Source organism: Vulpes vulpes, chromosome 13 (genome assembly GCF_048418805.1).
Source record: "Vulpes vulpes isolate BD-2025 chromosome 13, VulVul3, whole genome shotgun sequence".
In the NCBI taxonomy this organism is placed as follows: domain Eukaryota; kingdom Metazoa; phylum Chordata; class Mammalia; order Carnivora; family Canidae; genus Vulpes; species Vulpes vulpes.
This window is the reverse complement of record NC_132792.1, coordinates 2,190,814-2,208,520: the sequence shown is the minus strand read 5'-3', so window position 1 is coordinate 2,208,520 and position 17,707 is coordinate 2,190,814. Positions and strand designations below refer to the sequence as shown.

General features: G+C 49.0%; 1 protein-coding gene across 7 annotated transcripts in view; it reads right to left on the bottom strand.

Annotated features, from left to right (window-relative positions):
* Positions 1-17,707, bottom strand: part of TRAPPC9 (trafficking protein particle complex subunit 9) — a 541,182-nt gene that overhangs the window by 387,391 nt on the left and 136,084 nt on the right. For all 7 annotated transcript variants that reach the window (XM_072733818.1, XM_072733819.1, XM_025985035.2 and 4 more), the window contains one exon: positions 7,213-7,365. In XM_072733818.1, coding sequence (XP_072589919.1) covers positions 7,213-7,365 — 153 coding nt within the window. The remainder of the gene's footprint in view (positions 1-7,212; positions 7,366-17,707) is intronic.

Sequence of the window (17,707 nt, the reverse complement as noted above, 5' to 3'; positions counted from 1 at the left end):
TCTGTGAAAAGTGGTGCACGAGGTGGGAGGAGGATGGGGAGGATGGTCCGCAGGCAGCAGGCGACAAGGCACACGCTCATCAGAAATCTCTGAATGAATGTGGCGGTGGGGGCGCTCCGTGATGCAGAGAAGCACCCACAGCATCAAAGTTCAGGAGACTGAATGAATTCTGTTCAGCAATGTCCGCTGGTTCCTTCTCAAAATGCAAAAGCAGTGGATAAAGGACAGGATCTTGCATCACCCTCTCCCACCCTCCACCCAGCCATGGGTAAGATGCCTCCCACGTACTAGTGTCACACACCCATTATAAAAATTTCCAAGTCTCCATTTGTCCACAGAACTACATTGCGTTCTCTACAACCACCACAAACACATGCCTGGAAATATCATCCTGTTTGTTCCCTAATGGAGGGAAGGAGCAGAGAATGGGATAAACAAACTCCCCGCGGTGAGCAGAGACCCTGGCACCATTACATAGGGCTGTGAACAAGTCGTTTCACCTTCTGGGACTCAGGTTTCCCGTCCAGGTTTCCCCAAGCCTCCTTGCCATCTAGTCTTGCCTGGTGTGTGCTGCTAAGCATCACCGTGGCCCACAGTCAAATGGAAATGCCACGTTCAGTTAACATGTCCAACAGAAATGGTCAGCAGAGAAAGCTCGCATCTCTCTTAAAAAACTGAGAGCCAAAAAATATATACAGAAAGAGAAAACCAAATTAAATTATTAAAAAGGTAATGAAAAGCAGGGGATGCTTTTGTTCGAGGTCCAGAAGCAGCAGCCGCGGAAGACAGTTTCCATCCAAAGCATCAACCCCAGTGAAATCAAAACACTAAGTGGTCAGTATCGCGGAATGTTCCTTATGCTCCAACATCCCCCCAGGAAAGGGTATGTGCAGTGGCCCGACTTGATCTCCAAGATAATGCCTTTGTAGATAAAACCTCATGGACAAAAAAAATGTTTCCATCCAATCCAATGAAAAAGCTATCATGCAAAAGCACTATGATGAAAACATTTGTAATGTTTTTGTTCTTCTAAAAACGTTTTACTGAAAAATACAATAGTGATCAAGCTGCATAAGCTGCACACAGTGCAGTACACGCTTAATGAAGATCTAGCGGAGCTGCGCACTGCTAGGGCAATGGGGCTGCGCCAAGCCCCCGGTAGCCCTCCGTTGGCCCCATCCCCATCTTGACGTCCTCCCTCCCCTGAAGCTAGCCTGGCCCCAATCTCACGGTCATTTCCGAGCTTTTAAATGCCTTACTCCCCGAGCATGTAGCCGTGCACACTTGGGCTTAGTTGCACAAGGTATTTTCAAATATGGTGTTTAAATGCACTGTTTTAAGTTGGCTAAGTTTAACTACAGGAAGCCCTCTGATCCCTTTGGGGGTGGGGATGAAATACACATCATGTCCAATTGACCATTTTCATCATTTTTAAGTGTGTCCTTGAGCGCACGGACACTCACCATGCTGTGCATGCTGTCCCCGACGCCATGCCCCTTTCCCCTCACACTTTTACCCTTGAGGAAAGCGGGTCGTTGCGCTGTAGAGCCCCAGTCTGGACTGGCGCTGGTTAACAAGTTCTGCCGTCCAAGTCCCCGCAAATCGGTAGCTGGATCTGGAGCACCGAGCTGTCTCGGCTGTGATGTTCGGGAGGCATGTGTTCTCCCCCCGGGAGGAACACAGTGGTTGTCTCTTACTCTGTTACGTGGATGCTCATGGCCCGGTCCACTCATCTATCAGGGACCACAAAATGATGGTATTCTGATTCTATCATCCCTCTTCTACTGTTAGCTGGAGCACGTGGGTAAAGAGAAACTCCTGTCATCAACTATTGGGTCATCCACTGGTCCACGTGCATAGAAAAGCAGAATGAATACTCATTACTTATCACGTTCAAAATAATGAACTGGTTCCCAGTCATTTGCAAAGGTGGAAGATTCTTTCTAGCAGCACGAAGAATGCAGAATTAAAACAGCTGTCACCCTTAGTGATCCTCAAACTGTCGGCGGCAGCGCCTTTGGGTCGGGTCCTCCTGACACAACGTCAGTTCACACTGACAGTGTCCTTGCTATAGGTCTCATGCCACGTTTCAAGATCGTCTTACTACACTTCCTGCTCCAGACCAGGAACAGGCCACTTCTCCAAGGAGCCCTGGCTTCTCTGAGTCGGGAAGAGTGCTTCCAGACCATGATGTGGAGATTCAGAAAGCTCCTTGCTCTGAGGCTGGTCAGTTTCCAGGCCTTGGCAGTATACAGGGCAAGCAGATTTATTTTAAAATACCTTATAATTTCACTTTTTAAAAAGATGTTACTTATTTATTTGAAAGAACAAGCCGGAGCAAGGAGAGGAGTGGGGAAACAGGGAGAAGCAGACTTCCCGCTGAGCAGGGAGCCTGACATGGGGCTCCCAATCCACAGCCCTGAGATCATCACCTGAGCCAAAGGCAGATACTTAACTGAAACCCAGGTGCCCCATAATTTCATTTTTTCATTTTTTTTTTTTTAAGACAGAGAAAGAGGTCATGCAAGTAGAGGGAGGGGCAGAGGGAGAGAACATCCAGCAGGCTCTCTGCTGAGCACAGAGCCCAACACAGGGCTTGACCCCAGGATCCTGAGCCAAAAATCAAGATTTGGCTACTCAACTGATTGAGCCACCCAGGTGCCCCAATACCTCATAATTTCATGCTGTTATTTTTATTCAAGTTTTATTCAATGTTTTTACTTAATTTCTATTCTCTTACATCTGTTACCTCTTTTCTTCTATACAAGAATCCTAGTTCAAGACCAGATGCTAGAATCAGAGGGCCACAAAATTAATCACTCACTTTATTCCACATCAATACAGTCCAAATACCAATACCATTATTATCTCTTAAAGAATTACTAAAAGCAGTTTAAAACCACTTTTGCAGACAGTGGCATCATTATGATGGAGGAGTAAGAGTTTTCTACGGTCTTCCCCCAAAAGCACGCTGATTTAGACAATCACCCACAAATGAGAGAGCCTCTGTGGAAGTCCAGGAGTCCAGTGGAGAAGAGCTGACACACCAGAAGCAATAAAATCCACAACAGATCACACTGAGGAGGGCGGTGTTACCCCTCTCACTCTGCGACACAGCTCAACGCCGAGAGCAGCTGGGTCCTCAGCCCAGGGACACGGAGAGCATGTGAGCCCGCCCCTCACCTCCCGCGCTGTGTGGGGTGGCTGCCAAGGAAGGCCGTTGCTCCCATGCCCCCATCCAGAACACTGAGGTCCCAAAAATATCCTTCGAGTCTTTTTATTAAATCCAGGACAGGATTAGGATTGCACATAGCATTTTATTGTTGGATTTCTCTTCAATCTCCTTTCATCAACAACCATCCTCCCACCTGTTGTGACAAAATGGGAATCGTTTTATAAAATCATCTACTTCCCAGAGTCTAAATCAAGGAGCTAGTCCAGGCTTACAGGCAGCACCTGATATCGCTCGATAAATATTAACTCTCCTCTATATACCTACAGCCCACACAACTCCAGTGTCCTGGTTTGCATGATAGCTATATTTATTGCTCTAAATTCTTAAAATGGCATCTAATTTCAGTACACATAGTTAATCTGAGTCCACACTGGAAAAGCAAATTGGGCCCATAGGTGCTCCTCGGCTGACGGTTTCTGAAAGTGTTGGACTGAGAGCCACACAAGGGTCACCTCCCAGTTCCCAGAGGCCACAGTAGTCCCTGGCACACAGTATGGTATCAGCTTGAAGCGTGCGACACAATGACTTGACACGCCCCTGGCCACCGGGGTCAGTGCACTCCCAATCCCCTTGCCCACTTCACCCAGCCCCCCAGGCACCACCCCCCTCTGCTCTGGCAACCGCCAGGGTGCTCTCTGTGTTTGAGAGTCTGGGGGAGTCTTTTGTCTTTTCTCTTTTTTGTTTGTTTTGTTTCTTAAGTTATTGAATCTTTGGCCAAAACTACACATACGACGCTCACCCGCTTACCCGACCCCGTAAGGTCCTTCGTGGGCCTTGGTGCCCATATAAAACTCTATAAAACTCTCCCTGGTTGCGGACATTAAGATTCTCAGTTTGCTGCGGAAAGTACCAGCCAGAGCTTCTATTCACAAATCATCAGTAAAGGGGGCATCCAGTTAGTAATAATCATGTCCTATTTCACACGTGTGCTGTGGCTAACTGATGGGAAATCAGGCCAGCCTTCCATTTACAAAAGCACTCACTGATCATAATCCTAGCTCCCTTTGATCTGGCTTTATTTTAAAGGAGAGGAGAAGATATTCCCAGAATACAAATCTCAGACTACAATTTTACTTTCAGCTTGGAAAGGCAGAGGCAATGCTCCAGAGCTCTGTAACAAAAGGCAGAAACACCGTAATATAACAAACCCTGTCTTGCCTGAGCACATAAACTCACAGCCACCAAAACGAAGACAGGTACTGTTTCCCCTGGAGGCCTCCTGTGGTGTCTCTCGGGGAGGGCGCGCCACCTTTGGCAGGTGGCCAGGTCAGTGTCCTGTCCTTCACTCTCACAGCCAGATAGCTCGGCTGGAAGTCTCCCTGCCCTGACAAGCCCCTGGGACAATATCTAATCAAGCACTCCCTGGACAGGTGTCAGGCACCATTTATTTTGCCAAACTCCCTTCCTAGGAAAAAGAAAAGTCAGAACCTCTTTCTGTAACCCCCTGTCTACTTGCAGAAAAATGTAGTCTGGTGATATCAAGCAGTTTACAAACAGAAAAAAAAAAATCCATCTTATCTGATATTCTTTAAGTCCTGATACAATGTTAAATCCACTTGACATTTTCACAGTTTCTGATGTGTCCAACAGTAAATTTGCTTTTCTACCTTTGTTAATAATATACAAAAAAATGTTAATCAAATATTAATATTATATGAGGAAGCTCGTTATGGCTCAACAGCAGAGAGCACAGGAGTGTAAATTTCATGAACAGTGTTTGGACTGAATGTTTAGGTCCCCCCTCCAAGTTGATGTTGAAGCCCTAACGCCCAGGGTGACAGTGCCACAAGGTGGAGCCCTGAGAGGCAATGACAGTGAGGTGTGGATCCCCCACACTAAGAGAAGGACAGGGGAGAGGTGCTCCCACTCATCCAGACCACAAACGTACCGTAGCTCTTTCTCCGTTGTGGCCCAGATAGTGTGAATACAGCCTGAATAGGACAAATGGGCTCTCATCTAGAGGATGAAGACAGAGGAACAGGGAAAACCAACACGATACTTCCAGGGAACAAGTGCAGTTAATAATGCAGGTGCTATGACAAGAATGATGAGGGAGGGGGCTCTGGTCCAGCTGACGTGGTCAGGGTGGCCTCTCCACAAGGGAGGCTCCTCAACTGTGATCTGAACGTCAGGGGTGGGTCTGCAGATGGTGGGGGAAAGCAATTTGGGTAAGAGCAGTGCCAAGACAAAGGATCAAGCAGGACATCCAGGCACGCTCCTGGGACGAGGTGGCCGATGTGGCCAGAGATTCCTCAGAGGGACGAGACGGAGGAAGAGAGTTCCCCGTCACGGGAACATGAAACAGTAACTAACCTTTGTTTCCTGAGTTCAATGGAACAGCAGCCTTCCTAAACACCCAGGCGCAACTGAGACTGGCTAGGAACAGAGTCCCAGAGACAGACAGACAGACAGACATCTAGTCCCTGGAGGTAAAACCCACTTCATAACTGACAGGCCTCTGGGCCTGTGTACCAGCTGATTCCTTACAAGGCCCAGGGGACCCAGGCTTCCTCACTGAGGAAACTTCCTGGTTCAGGCCCAAGCCCCACATCAACTCGGGAGCCCCTACAGGACCCTGCCAGATAAAGGGAGCTGCATCTCATCGGGTCCCTGAGTCTCAGGGCACTCTAATCCCGTATTTATTTTTCCGGCTGACCCTCTGAGCCACAGCAGGGTTACAAGGACGGATTCCGGAGCCAGGCTGCCTGGATTCGTGACCCAGTTCTGCCACTTTCTAGCTGTGTGCCCTCTGGAAAATTACTCAACCTTCCTGGGCCTTAATGCCCTCATTTGTAAAATGGAGACATTAAGAGCACCTATTTCATAGGGTTGCTGCAAGGATTCAGTGAGTTGATTTATGTAAACCTCTTAAATATTAGCTGCCATCATCATTGTCCTCCAGGAGACAGACCATTCCTTGTTACTCATTCTGTTGTCCAAGAGGCTAGTCCAGTGCTTATTTTGTAAGAAGAGACAGCTAAATGCCATGTAATGGTACAGATGAGTGATGGGGAGATAGAACCTAACTGACATTCGTTGAACCCTCACCATGCTGCAGGTGGAGTAGAGTACAAATCCTCCCAACAACCCTAAAGATGGCGATGATCATTTCATAAACTAGCAAACTAAGAGAAGCCAAAGTTGCTCACCCGAAGTTACACAGCAAGTTCTACTGACAAAATCTGCTGTCTCAAACCACTGAATGGTTGTGGCCCCCAAAATTCCTGTGTTGAAACCCTAACCCCAGATGTGATTGTATTTGGAGACAGGGCCTCCTGTCTCCAAAGGTGAGAAGGCCATAAAGGTTAAGTGAGGTCATAAGGGTGGAGCCCTAATCTGACAGGACTGCTGTCCTCATAAGAACTGGAGGGGACACATGTGAGCACCCTGATCCCAGACCTCCAGCCTTCGGAACCGCAGGAATTCAGTTTCTGACGTGTGGACACACTGTGGCATCTTGTTATGGCAGCCTGAGCTAACTAATACACCCCACGATGCCTCCAAATGGAAGTATGAATGCACACATCCATTCGTAGTCTGACACAATTAACCTAGTAAATCTTACTCCTAATTAGCTGGCCCTAACGCTACAAGTATAAATGCCCATTTTTCTCCAGGCGCCACCTCCTTAGAGAAACCACCAAACTCTGAAGGAGAATTTTATCATCACAGCTAATTAGATCACAGCAGTGATACTTGAAAAAAATGCAGTAATTCCACCCATTCAGGATGACCTCCTGGCAAATGAGCATAAAATAGTAAAGACTGTGAATTAAGAAATGATTTAACTAGAAAGTACTTCTTTATTTTCAGATCTGTACAGGAACTCTGTAGGCAAACTAAGTGCCCAGGAGACGTCTCAAGCAGCTTGAGCCAATACGAACGGCAAGTAAGTTACGACAAGCGAGCAGCAGGCACAGAGGAACTGCAACCTGCTAGTTAAGACCAGAGAGTGAGAGGGGGTCACAGGGGCTTACCGTCACTGAGGTCTTGGAGGAGATTCTCCTGGCATGAGAAATCCAGCTTCACCTTGATGTTGACCACGAAAGTGGCCACCTTCCCTGGTTGCAGAGGAAACTGGGCAAGGGTTTCTTCCAGGTTCCAACTCAAGAAGTCACCATACAGTTTTTCTACAACGACAATGACAGTTGTGATCAGGAGGGCGGAACTGAGGCAGTATGTGACTTACCGAGCCCCCCTGAAAATTCTGATGCAGCCTCAAAAGCAAAAGAAGAAGCAAACCATTTAAAATGTGATTGATCCAAGTACCAAGAAAATTCCAGACTCATGGGTGCTGCAATGCAGTCACCCGTCCCCATGAGCGAGGCACAAGGGCAGAGCACCAAGCTCGGGGCCAGCTCATCCTTGCTCCTTCTGCGAGGCTTCCTCTCACCGACAGAATCAATGCACTCTTTGCTCTTATAAATGGAATTGGAGCTAAACTGAATTTCCCCACCGCAAGGACCATCTAGGTTATATCACCTTAAGGAGAAGCAGATCCATGCTGAGTGGGAGCAGCACAGTCAGTAGGAGAGACCCTCCTCAGGAAACAAGAACTCAAAATCAGAAACGGGACTGGGTGCCGAGCCTGGAACAGTGCCTGCGGAGGGGGCCTCCACACCCTCCCGCAAATCCACCTCCGCCTTTGAAATATCCTGCGCGTCAGAGTCGGACGGCCTTGGGTCTGATGCCTTTTCCTCTCTGACTAAGTGGAGCAGATGGAGGGTAATGGTCCTTTACGCCAAGGTATCTCTGTGTGGAAATGGGGTGACAACTCCCACATCACAGGGCTGCTTTATAGATGAAGCAAAGCAGTGTCTGTGAAGCACTGGAAAAACTAAAGGCGCTAATGCACTGGGAGCAGGGGGAGGCAGACAGGAAGGAGGCAGGGTGGGGAGGCCCCACTTGTGCCATTTGGAAGCAGCTGGGTCACCTTCATGGCTGTAGGCCTAAAAACAAGCCCCAATATCAGGTGCTGTCTTGGCCTGTGGTGGAGCCAGGAGGGCCTGCACTGGCCTCCACACAAGGCCGGCCCCCAGCCTGCATCCATGAATGCCCCCAACCCCAGGGCTTTTCCCAGGAGCAGTCCCTGCTTACCCCTGAATGGCGGGTTTCAGCTCCCTGCCAGCCCATGGACCTCTTCAAACAAGCCAACGACATCCCCACCAGAGCCAGGGGCACCCACCCCCTTGGGACTACAGAACCTGCCTCCCGCAGCCCCTGGCTTCACTCTGTTCCTAAGTGTGACCTCCACGTGGCCCTGTGTGCACACAGTGACCTCCTCCCTGGGGCTGTATGTGTGGCAAGTAAACCGCTATTATCACTGTCAGGGGCCAAGGATCATGCATTTGGCCATCTGCTTAACGTGAAGGCGAGACCCTCTGCTCACCAACCAGGTGATAGGAGATCATTAAAACAGGCCCCTCCTTCCACCGAGAAGGCCCTGCTGTGGTTCTCAGCTCAGGGCCCAGTTCCCTGGCTCTGCTACTACCCCTCCTCCTACAGGCCCTTCAGGCCCCGAGGTGGGAGCAACTTGTTGCTGCTCCCACCCCTGGGTTACCTTACCTCTCTATGAACCAATTCTCAGGGCTAAATGTCCTGTCAGAATAAGGCAACAAGGCTTTAAAAGATTAAGTCACTTGTCCCTGGTCAAAAATCAGAGCACCCCACGGTCCCAGGGCCATTCTACTCATTCACTTCCCACAGGGAGGTTGCTCGAGGCACAATCAAGTATAAAGTCCTACTCTCAGGACCCAGAAGTCACCCACATAAGAATTCAATGGGAGACGGAATGCTTGCCTGACCAAAGCCCATGTTGCGAACACAATCCACATGGTGCACTTGGGCCCTCCAGAGCTGGCCACACTCCAGCCAAGCAAGGCACACCTACCAGTCCACACTTCTTCTCGGTAGCCTCGGAGAGGCATGCTAACAAGCAGGAGCAGATGGGGTAGTGTCCACACAAGGTGCTCAGAAGCCATGTCACGTCCATCTGTTGACGCAGGTCCTCACTGCAGACCTCAAATATACTAGACTCTTTCCACACACGGGTTATCTTGCTCCGACCACCCCCACCCCCACCACCCCTGAAGCCAGCCAAGTAGTGGCCATCATCCCCACAGGAAACCAAGAAGGTAAACATACTCAATGAAGGTCATTCAGCTAGGAAGCACAAGACTTGGCTTACGATGGGTGCCCAATAAGTGCCAGGGGCACGGCAGCAGCGCCAATCCCACTCGCTCACAAAGCATTCAGAGGCTCTGTAAATGCAGTTGCCTCATTAATTCAGAATGACCTCAGGAAAGACAGGCAGTTGGGAAAAGGATGGCAATCACAAGTCGTGCTGGTTCCTGGGGCAAAAGACTCATGACCACACGGGGCAGGGTCACGATAGGCAGGGACAGTCGTGGATGCGCCGGCAGCCACAGATGCAACACCCCAGAGAGAATCCTGCTCAGAGACGGCTGGGAAGGTGGGGAGAAGTCAGGCAGGTTAAAAAGACGGAGTGGGAGGGGCACATGTGGGGCTCAGTCAGTTAAGCGCCTGATTCTTGATTTCAGCTCAGGTCATGATGATCTCAGGGTTGTGGGATCCAGACCTGCCTCAGATGCGGAGCCTGCCTGTCGCCTGTCCCTCTCCCTCTGCCCCTCCCCCTCTGAGTGTGCATACACTCTTATGCACGTGCTCTCTCTCATAATTAATTAATTAATTTTTTTTAAAAAAAGAAAAAAATTTTTTAAATGCAGTTGTCCCTGGGCCTGGCCTGTACATGCTGGCACGGCCGCTGCATGTGCATGATGCCCACACCGGCCCTGCCTTCACCTTCCTGCAGTCATCTGCACAGACTCTACATGTTTGCTGAGTTTTCTTCTACCTATGAGCATGGGCAGCAGCCTCCTCTAGAAAACACTGATTCAGCTTTACAAGGTGACCTGACTCCTGGCCTCAAGGGCAGCCCTGGAAGTCACACTGCCCACTGGCTGTGCCTCTGGGTGTGCCAAAGCTCAATTCCAGAATGGTAGTTAGTGCCTTTGCTCCCAAACCCATGAAAGGACCAAAATCCTCTCAATGACCCAGTAACTCACATTCTATAAATATGTGTTAACCCGATTACTGTATTATCTCTATTTTCCAATCCAGTAAATTATTTTGGAATGGAAGGGGATATGAAATGCCAGGACAGAGCATCATTTGGGCCCTCCCTGCTGGAAGGCCAGGTCGCAAAGGCCCAGGGGGACTGAAGTGCATGCTAACTTCTGTAAATGGCCTAGCCATCCTCTCTAGCAGGACCGGCCAACCTCAGTACAAAGTGCCAGTACCAGCTGGGACACTGAGGCCCTCTGCAGAGGCCTCCCTTCAAAAGATTCCAGCAGGCCTATGTTTCAGAAACAGGTTTCCCTCGCACAGGCAGGAACCAGGTGACGGCTCTGGGGTACATTCCTGCTGAACCAGAGTAAGGGGCCCCGACAGCACTGAAGCGCCCACCTCTGTTAGAACATCACCACCTGTGTCAAGCGCCTCACTCTTCCACCAGTCAATCAACAACTGGAAGACAGGGACCAGATCTCACCTTTGAAGCTCACCACTTCCTGGAGAGGCAGGGCACCATGCTGGTTAGGAATGTCCCGTTTAGAAACACAAATCAAAACCACAATGAGATCCCACTTCACACCAGGGAGAATGGGCAAAATTAGCAAGACAGGAAACAACAAATGTTGGAGAGGATGTGGAGAAAGGGGAACCCTCCTGCACTGTTGGTGGGAATGTGAACTGGTGCAGCCACTCTGGAAAACCCTGTGGAGGTTCCTCAAAGAGTTAAAAATAGACCTGCCCTACGACCCAGCCATTGCACTGTTGGGGATTTTCCCCAAAGGTACAGATGCAGTGAAACACCGGGACACCTGCACCCCAATGTTCACAGCAGCAATGTCCACAATAGCCAAACTGTGGAAGGAGCCTCGGTGTCCATCAAAAGATGATGGATAAAGAAGATGTGGTCTCTGTATACAATGGAATATTCCTCAGCCATTAGAAACGACAAATACCCACCATTTGCTTCAACGTGGATGGAACTTAGGGTATTATGCGGAGTGAAATAAGTCAATCAGAGAAGGACAATCATCATATGGTTTCACTCATATGGGGAATATAAAAATAGTGAAAGAGATTATAGGGGCAAGGAGAGAAAATGAGTGGGAAAAATCAGAGAGGGAGACAAACCAGGAGAGACTCGGAACTCTGGGAAACGAACAGAGGTAGTGGAAGGGGAATTGGACAGGGGGATGGGGTGATGGGTGATGGGCACTGAGGGGGGCACTTGATGGGATGAGCACTGGGTGTTATACTATATGTTGGCAAATTGAACTCCAATTAAAAAAATATTAAAAAAAAAAAAAAAAAAAAGAATGCCCTGTTTAGAAGATAACTGCCTGGTTCAACTCATGGCTCTAGCTGAGCATCCTTAGATAAGTCAACAAACTTCCACGTGCCTCAGTGTTCTCATTCATAAAATGGGTTGCATGGAGAAGTGAGCTAACAAAAGCAAATCAATCAGAAAAGGTCTGGCTTAGGTGCAGCCCCCACCCCGTGTTAGTTATTCCTGGTGGACCAGCCTCGCTCCCCTCTGCGGAGCTGTGTGCAGAGCAGAGAAGTCTTATGGAGTCTCCAGCCCTGTGCTTGGCACTCAGTAAGTGCGCAGCAGTGCGAGCTGCCACCAATATCCTTCCCACTCAATGAGGAACAGTACTGGGCACGTGGGGGGCACTCAGGAAGCATTCACTGTAGAACGGACAAATGCATTCCAAGATGTTTCAGATTTAGACTTAGAACAGATGGGGGAAAAGTGAAGGAAAAAAGCCGATTACCAGACTGAATGTACGCTAGGATACCACTGCATAAAAATGTTCACGTGGAAAAGAAAGAAGAAAGCATACCTGTAAGCTAAGGTCGGTCCTCTCTGACTAGTGGGGTCACCGGTAATTTCAAACTGTTTTTATCTTCCAATTTTCTACAATGAGGTAATATATTACACTTTCATAAACATACGCATGCAAACACACTAACAACTCACTGCTGTGTCTGAATCCACCCAGCCCCCCACCCCCACCACCCCAATGTAATAAGGAGGAGCCCTGTGAACCCAGCCTGGACATGCTGAGGACCAGTGCCCACCCAGGAGAGGCAGGTGCGATTCTAAGCCAATGGAGCTGCTTTCTCTGGTGCCCTCTATCAGGGCCAGACAATAACATGAACAGCTGATGAGGACAGCAATCACCTGGGGCACATGTGTCACTGAGCCCCCAGACTCAATCCGCCAGACAGATCGACTTCTCTGCAGCAGTGGATTAATTCTGCTGCATTGTGCAAACTGGCAGGTGGTCTAGTGCCCAAAAAGAACTTGACCAGGCTTAGGAAAAGCTGGTCCAAACTACTGAGGTCAGCTCTGCTTCTGCTTTCCACTCCCTATCCTGACTGGTTCTGCAGGACAGAGAGGGGAAAGCCTGGCAAACAAGACAAATTCCTCCCCTGGAGCCCCTCTATAAAAAAATATTTGATATAAATATCTATTAAGTTCTATCTTCTAACTTCAGACTGTAGCTATATTATTCCCATACTATGGAAGAGGCAACCAAAGATCAGAGAGTTTAAACAACTTATCCATAGTCAAACAGCTAAAGTAAAAGCACCAAGGTCAGGGCCAGGCCTGGCCAACAGCTGGTTCTTTCCACTAAATATTCTGCCTCTGGGAGCTCAACTGGAACATTATGCCGCCGCCCAGCTTCACAACCAGAGTGCAGAGTATTTACAATGAAAACATCACTAAGGTGACAGGGTATAGGACCTTGAAAAGAGATGGTAGGAAATAAAATGTAACGGTCCAGTCATGAGCTTGTGGATCAGACAAGTATGAATCAGTACCTGCACTGCCCCTGACAGTTCTCCTCTGTCATCCCAAAATGCCTCGTCAGCGGGGTGGAGACAACACTAGAGTCGGCACCAAGATACAATGAGGCATCGAGGCCTTGGCACGTAGCCTGGCACACAGGGCAGCCCAGAAAATGCAGGTGGAAGTCCTCTGGAAACTGCAGAGCACCACGTTCATGTTTCCCTCTCACATTCTACTACTGCCCCTTCCATTCACTCAGTGAGCAATCACCGCACAGCCACCAAATATCCCAAGGGAAGGCACAGTACTAAGTTCTGGGGAAAAGAGAAAAATAAGAAGTGCTGCCTGCCTATAAAGGGAAACGAGCCTGTGTGGAAGATCTCAGATTATAGGAAGGAACAAGGCTGGGGGGCAGAGAAGTCCCCAAAAGCTCAGACCAGGTGACAGCTGATGTTCTTCTCAATCCAAAAATTGCTTAAAAGTTTTTAATACTGTCACATACAGAACAGGTTCAAAACTGCTGAATTAATGGACTACCCAAAGATGGGACTCGCTGTCCTAGTCGCTGGAACTAGGAAGTGGCCCTGCTGAGGGCCCAGATTTGTAGGAAAGAACTAATGCTCTTGGCCAACAGTCCAGCGTAGCAGAAATTTATAACCAGGGGAGGGGGGCGGAAACTAAACTAAAACCTATAATTATAGTGCTATTCTTGGCTATTTGGATGAGTTTTCATTTCTCAAAAGTGCTGCAACTGAGAGATCAACTCTGCTCAAATGAGCTGTGAGATGTCCTCAGGGCTCCCCGCAGTCCTGGCTGCAGAACACTGAAGGCTGGATGTGTCACAGATGTCAGAGGCAGTGGATTGTAAGAGAGACTCTATCAACTGTGATCTCAGCTGGGCTGTGGGGGCACCCACAGATACAACCCAGAAGGAGGGCGGGGCAGGAAACGAACACCTAGCACGAGCTAGGTGCTGTCACCCAAACAGCAAGCACAGGACAGCTGACCTCTAGGGAGCACTTCCACAAGGCAGGCGCTGTGTCACTGAATCCATACAGTGACTCTTGGAACACGTCCTGCTACTGTCCCCTCTCAGGCCAGCTGCCCAAGGCCACACAGGAGCGAGTAGAGCCAGGATCCCACCTACCCCAAAATCCTGGCCTGTCTAACCCTAACAACAAGTCTGTGAAAGAGTGCTGTATCTCAATTTTCAGAAATGTATTTTCCTCCTCATTTTAAAGATAGATAGATAGACAGATTGATAGATTGATTTGAGAGGGAGCATGAGCAGGGGGCCGAGGGAGAGGGAGAAGCAGACTCCCCACTGAGCAGGAAGCCTGATGCAGGGCTGAATCTCATAGCACTGAGATCATGACCTGAGTAGACCGACATCAAGAATTGGATGCTCGGGATGCCTGGGTGAGTCAGCGATTTGGCACCTGCCTTCGACCCAGGGTGTGATCCTGGAGACCTGTGATTGAGTCCCATGTCAGGTTCCCTGCATGAAGCCTGCTTCTCTCTCTCTGCCTCTCTCTCTGCCTGTGTCTCTACCTCTCTCTCTGTATCTCTCATGAATAAATAAATAAAATATTTAAAAAAAAAAAAAAAAAAAGAGCTGGATGCTCAACTGACTGCACCACCCAGGCACCCACCTTCTCATTTTTACTATTTGCACCAGCACTCCTGGGTGTCTGCACTTCTTGGGAAGGCCCAAGCCCCACAGAAGTGGACATCGCAGCAGCCGGCAGCAGCTATGTGTTATCAGTGTGCAACACCCTGGCCCCAAATAACCAACTGGGAATTTGATGTTCAAAAGTTCACAAACTAAAGAAAGAAAAAAGTTCACAAACTGAGGTGCTTGAGTGGCTCAGTCAGTAAAGCCTTCAGCTCAGGTCATTATCCTGGGGTCCTGGGATCAAGCCCTGCATTGGGCTCCCTCCTCAGCAGGGAGTCTGTTTCTCCTCTCTCTGCCCCTGCCCCTGTTTGTGCTCTCTCTCTCTCTCTTAAATAAATAAAATCTTAAAAAAAAAAAAAAAAAAAAAGTTCCCAAATGCAGGGCTAGACATCCTAACTTCCTCTGCCCTCCCTGCCCTGCTTGTTGACTTCTCATCCATGCTCCCAATGAGCTAAACATATCATGTCTTGTGGTAGTGACTAAAAGGTATTTCACTTGGTCTCCCAAAGAACAGAGTTTGTAAACTTCTCCACCATGGCCCTACAACCGTACAACAAACTGACCTGTTTGAGACGGCCACCGCAGTCATGCATACAAGGGAACGCAGAGTTGGATGAGTTCTAGACATTTGTGAAAGTCAGTGTCTTCCTAGGAGGCACAGCAGTCAATCCACTCACTGTGGTTACTCACAGGTGACAGAAATAATACAATATGTGCAGTCGGAATCCACTCCCATTCACTGAACATGCCTGACTCCCCACACTGAATCGTGAGCTCCTTCAGGACAGGATTCATGTATTATTCATGGGCCTGGCATGGCGAGTGTATAGAATGTGATATAAATGCCTGATTGTTGAGTAACACAAAGCCAAGTGAAGTTAAGTGTTACTGTAACAAAGTGTAAACAAGGCAAAGTACAGGAGGAGTGACATGATTCCATCTGAGGGGGTCGGGAAAGTTTTCGGAAGGTGGTGTGGGGCCTGGTATATGAATGATGGGCAGGATGTGAGAGGCACACAGGACACCTGAGAGCTATGAATACATCCAACTGTAGCCACAGGTAGCCAGGCAACAGAGACTGTGGAAGCACTCTCCACACCCCAGAGGACAGGGACCTGGAGCTGATTCTTAGGTGTCCCGGGGCCCAACACAATGGCCACCACACAGGAGGAACACAGGAAAGGCTTGCTGAAGACTTGAGCAAAAGGGTGGACAACTGGTAGACAACAGACAGACAAATGAACAGGCAAAAGGTCAACGGTGGGAAGGAAAGCTGAGAGAGGACCTTCCCACAGCCTCATGATCACAGCGCTCAGGCTACCATCCAGCTTGCCCCCCCATGCCAGCCCCAAGGTCACTGCTGCCCTCTCCCCAAGCACGGTACTAGAGACAAGGTGAGTATTGGACAAGTGTCTGTGCCAAAAAAAAGAAGTCAGGCAGCAAGCCAGATGGGAGGTTTCTCTGAATGGTAGGCTGAGAAACTGAGCATAAGAAAGCTACATAAAAAGATGTTTAATAAATGTGAGAGAACAACAGACACTTAAAAAGTAAGAGCGAAGGTGGCATCAAGACAATGACAACGGGTAACAGGAGGAGCTACTTCGTACTGACCCCTCAGGATGTGAGGCGTGCATATCCCAACACTTGGGGGGACCACACAGTCCTCTCCTGGCACGTGGAAGCGGACTGCCACAGAAGTGACAGCCAAGGTCCAAATCATCCCACCAGTAAGTGGCAAAGTCAGGATGGAACCCAAGTGTTCTGGCACCGAAGACTGTAATGGGAATCCTAACAGCTAAGCCTACCACTGAGGATGGCCTGATCTGGGGGGCTCCCTCCTGGCCCCCTAACCCACTACTGGCCATGGCAGCCTGCTCCCAGCTCCCTTTGACTGGAGTCCACACCCAAGCATGCAAGTGGGACTTGGCCTGACAATGGAAGGAGACATCGAGAAACGGAGTCCCCAAGGCACTCCATGCTTTCACAGTGCTAAGAAGTAATTAACCACTTTTCTACAAGATTTCTTTTGAAAGTTGTGCCCTATGTTGCCATATTTTCAAAAAAAATTATATGAAAATAGTATAATATAAGCGACTCAGAAACAGACCAGGCCAAAAAGAGGTATAAAACTCCACGGGGAAGGTAACTCTTACTATAACTTTGGGTGGCACTTCAGCCAACTTGTCACAGAACCTTTGGGTCCTGAGAACTGCCCGGGTAACAGGTTCTCTTTTGTGATTAGGAACAGAGGAGCCAGTGACCCCTTGCTGTCAGAAATGTCCCCACTTCCCAGCCTGCTTCTCACTGCCTCACCTTTCCTGGCTTCATTTCCCGTGTGACAGCGGGGCTTATGTAGACTTTACTATCTAGTTTCCAGTTACTTTAAGTTGCTACAGTTTTAATGCAAGAACATGTTTGTTCATCTGTACTGTTAAATCTCACCATTCCAGGAAAAACCTGAGAACAAGGAGGAAGCTAAGATGGTTTCTGAAAGCTAAGAGGTCAGCCTAGGAAATTTAAACAGAGGGGTCTGTCTTCCTCAAGTGGGGCACGTGTTTGCTTATTTGGAGTGGGATTTAACAATTCGGATACCCTGGTTTCCCAGGCCCTGGCAGACAGAAGTGGAAAATGGGAAGCAAAAGCCCCAGCTCATTCCCCCACGTAAAGGGAAGGGACACAAGCAGTTTCTCACCAGCGGCCACATGCCAGGCACTGTGCTAGGTGCACCAGAGGCATTATCCCTTGTCCTCGAATTACGACCTGAGGGAAGGACTGGGTCCCAGGGAGAGCCTGCACTGGAACCCTAATCCTCAGGCAGCCACACTGCTTACCAAGGAATAGTCCTGCAGCCGGTAAATAACAGAGCAGGGGCTGGGAGCCAAGTCTTTCCTCTCCCTGGCTGAAGAGAGCC